The sequence below is a fragment of the Anoplophora glabripennis genome, unplaced genomic scaffold (assembly GCF_000390285.2).
Source record: "Anoplophora glabripennis isolate ALB-LARVAE unplaced genomic scaffold, Agla_2.0 scaffold40, whole genome shotgun sequence".
Lineage (NCBI taxonomy): Eukaryota > Metazoa > Arthropoda > Insecta > Coleoptera > Cerambycidae > Anoplophora > Anoplophora glabripennis.
Window position 1 is genome coordinate 283411 of NW_019416268.1, and position 3675 is coordinate 287085.

The 3675-nt window shown below is 36.8% G+C and overlaps 1 protein-coding gene across 2 annotated transcripts; it reads right to left on the reverse strand.

The window, feature by feature from the left end:
• Positions 1 to 267: 267 nt before the first annotated feature.
• On the reverse strand, positions 268 to 2088 carry LOC108903240 (G patch domain-containing protein 2). Of its 2 annotated transcripts, none has more exons than XM_018705339.1 (5): positions 1831 to 2088; positions 1570 to 1776; positions 1156 to 1415; positions 904 to 1093; positions 268 to 846 (listed from the first exon to the last, which is right to left on the reverse strand). In XM_018705339.1, exons 1-5 carry the CDS (start codon positions 1952 to 1954, stop codon positions 548 to 550), a joined length of 1080 nt encoding a protein of 359 aa, XP_018560855.1. In that variant the 5' UTR covers positions 1955 to 2088; the 3' UTR covers positions 268 to 547. The 2 variants fall into 2 exon arrangements, with proteins under 2 accessions (XP_018560855.1, XP_018560854.1); XM_018705338.1 differs by having other exon boundaries at positions 1528 to 1776.
• Positions 2089 to 3675: the final 1587 nt, after the last annotated feature.

Consider the following 3675-nt stretch of genomic DNA (forward strand, 5'->3'; position numbering starts at 1 on the left):
AACATCTGTTTTTTTACCAACACTATTTCTTTGTTTTTTACTTTATATTAATACTCTTACCTGAATTTGTTCTTAACTGTTCCCAATTATTTTTATTCACTTCAACTGCACCTCATTTCACCCAATGCATTATTAATTGTTTTCTTTCATAACTTTGTCCAATTAAAACCCTTCAGACTTGCATAGAACCCCCCACTTCTGATGCAATAGATGTCTATCATACAGAATGATGTTTGTAACAAGTTCCACGAAAGTCAAACACTGATACAAATTAAATGCTTTATTAAATATTAATGTATTAACAAATTCTTTATTTTAGACAGGACCGTAACTAGCAGCAATAATTTAATCACAGATATGTAGGTACGTCTAGTAATTCCACTCCACTCCTACCAAATCTTCTCTTGTGACTAACACTGAAAATTAGCTTCCTCGATAAGAAAGAATTAATTAAAAAACATTACAAAATTAGATCCGTTCCGCTCGAAAACAACTTAAAATTAAGTCAAACCGATCAAATAAATATAATCCAACGACAACTTAAACTCTACGACACGATGTGGCTGTGGATCCTGAGCCTTTTATGAACAGCACTCAAGCTGGAATGGTGCCTTTGTGTCGGCTGCATTGAGGGTGTCCTACTTGTTTTCCTCAATAAGGAAGAACTGGGGCTCTCAAACCACAAATCTAGAGAATACAAGGCAGCCAGCTGCCCAAGTTTCTCACGTTCTGCACCGTATATCCTCAACTCGGACTTTGTAGTATCCTGGAGGAATTTGGCCACCCTTTCGTTGGCTCCTGTGCTAATACTGAAGCTGGGTCGCTCCTCCCTCAACCTTCGGCAACCTTAAATATTGTTGTATTGTCACAATATCTATGAAACGCTTAAAAATGACATGCTACCTGCTCTGATTTCCCTAGGGTCAGTATCATTCCAAGGAGATTGGTCTATAATAGACGGATTGTCCATAGAGGGAGCCCAATCGGTTAATTCATCGTCCCCTTCATGGCCCTCACCACCACTCCAACTAATGCTACTCTCGCTGGCAATGTCGCAGTTGTCGTCAATACTCTGGGTTTCCATAGAATTTGGCTACGGGAAATGATATACATTAAAATGCTAAAATTATATACATCGATATTTCTAATACTCACATCGTCAGGTGCTAGACCTGGATGACAGAACTTCTCAATCTTATCCACAATACTCTGGTGCAAAGGTTTTATTTTTGTAGTATGTCTGATAGATCTGCCATTGTCTACAATTTCCAAACGTTGAGACCTCTTTCTTTTACCGCACGGTGGGATGGGAGTCTCGTCAATGCTCATCCTCTTTAACTTCCTTTTTCTTCTTAGATTTGGACGAGCCGGAGAATGTTCGTTCACGGAATCACTTTCCAAACTGTGACTAACACCTAAGTAATTGATAGAATGTGTTTTCTTTTAAATAAAAAATCAAATTTACAAGCTGAAGTTCGTTAAACCATCAAATTACAAAATAACGAGTCAAAAAAAATATTAAATTACCATTTTGAAGCAGAGAAGTGAAGTGCAAAGTATGGTATATACCTCGTAAAAAATTGTGGATAGGGTGCTTCATTCTCAAAGAAGTCCTTTGATTTAGGGCTTTAGCTACTGCAATGCTGAGGGACATGTCATCCGAATCAGACTGGTGAAAGCTAACCAATTTATTTCGGTGCTTGTCAGTCCTCATTTCTGAATTACTGCTAGAACTTTCATCTGAATGGTGATCCCCAGGTCTGTTCAAATACAAATCTAAAATACATACTTTCTATGACGCACCTTTCTTAGAATACTTGTAATATTTACGTAAGTTTCCAGCGGACCTTGTCCTTCGCCTCATGCCCCATTTTCCGCCGTTTTCCAAAGCGATTGGACCGCAGGATTCGGATTCTTCTAGAGCAACTGTGAGATCTTGAGCCAAATGATCCATTGCCAAAACTTAACTTTACAATGCCACGTGAAGATTTACAGTTTGCGATTTATATTTATGTTCAAACTGTATTATTTACATCACAAACGAACATAAACACTGACAGTATTGACACAAACATCATGTGAAAGCTTACTGACAATAAAAACTACAAACAACAAATAACTGCGCATGTGCCGATACTGTCCTACGTGCCGATCATAGCTTCATAAACGATCAGTAGAGCAACTCAACTGTGAAATTTGAGCAAATTTTATAGATCTTCACTCATGTGTACTCGTGTTGTTGTTCTTATTTTTCGGTAATAATAAAATGATTTCATTTAAAATAAATTGTTGAAAATATAAAGTATACCTATATATGCAAATAGAAATTAAAATCCTAATAAAATTTAAGTTTCTATAGGCAAGCACCATCTACAGTTTGTTAACTACACCAGGTGAATGTAAACAAAAACAAGTTATCTATAAACAAGAGAACTACCGATTACAATGGAGAGGCAGACATCTATTAAATTAACTTAGAACCACTCTTATATGGATGCTTTCAATTTGGTATTAATATTATTAAATATGGAAGTTAATTTTTAAATAGTGAGTACCTAGTACTCAAAAAGTTTATGTCGTGTGACAAATTCTCACTCAACGATATTGTTCTGTGATTCAAAACTCAATGCAACAATTACAGTGCGTATTGTATTTCTCAGTATAATTCAGATAGTACATAATAGATGTCGCTTCATATTCACTTTCTTAAATTCATATATAAGTTAGAAACATTTGAAATTTTGATTGTCTACTTTCGGAATAATTATATATACCTAAAAGTCGCAGAAATGGTCTTTTATTGTCCAATTTTGCATCTTGGTTGGACTGCTAATAAAAATTTGAGCAGATACAACTGTGTTAAGAATGAATGAATTCCTATTTACATTTAATGTAGAGTTCAAAATATGAATCTATCATATTTACAGCTACAACTAAATACAGGGTCGGAAAATCCCCATGGTTCATCGGCCGTTACGTGAGAGCGATAAAGAAAGTCATAGAAATCCGTACGATAGAGAAAGATGGCTATAATGAATAAGAAGTGGATCTTATTTGTGGAAGGGCGAAATGGGTGGTGACTATTAGACGCTTTCATTATAGCCATCTTTCTCTGTCGAACGGATTTCTATGACTTACTTTATCGCTCCCACGTAGCGGTCGATGAACCATGGGGACTTTTCGACCCTGTATAAGTAAATACGTTGTAACTTTTGACGCAATTTAGTGATACATTTTGTTACAATTTACGAGCGCAATCTGTAGTTTTCTATTAAAGCAATAATAACGAAGGAACGAAGGTGTTACGTCGTATGTTATCAAATCAAACACGTTAGACTATTAATCATTAATTTTAATACAAACTTATGGTAGATGCATATCGCAGTATTGATAATAAAATATTAATAGAGAAATTTTCCTCAAACAATTCGATTTAATCAACTCGGTCTGATCTAATATCTCTCCGCACCCCCATTATCTAATAACGTCAAGAAGAGTCGAAAACGAAGCTTGGGGCACCATAAAATCACCCCGGGCTACATGGAAAATCCTCCGCGCAAGCTGATATTTACGTCAAGGCGGCCGCGACCGCCTCTCCGCGGCGCACTAGATCTGAGCAAGATAGCGGCGTCGGATAGCGGAACAGCTGACGGCCGCCAGTCGTCCTCAGCGCTT

Excerpts from the sequence above, each read along its gene's own strand:
- LOC108903240 (XM_018705338.1), bottom strand. The coding sequence starts at position 1,954 with ATGGATCATTTGGCTCAAGATCTCACAGTTGCTCTAGAAGAATCCGAA. Across the intron at positions 1,416-1,527 it reads CACTTCTCTGCTTCAAAATG|GTGTTAGTCACAGTTTGGAA; the intron begins GTAATTTAATAT and ends TCAATTACTTAG. Across the intron at positions 1,094-1,155 it reads CAGGTCTAGCACCTGACGAT|CCAAATTCTATGGAAACCCA; the intron begins GTGAGTATTAGA and ends CATTTCCCGTAG.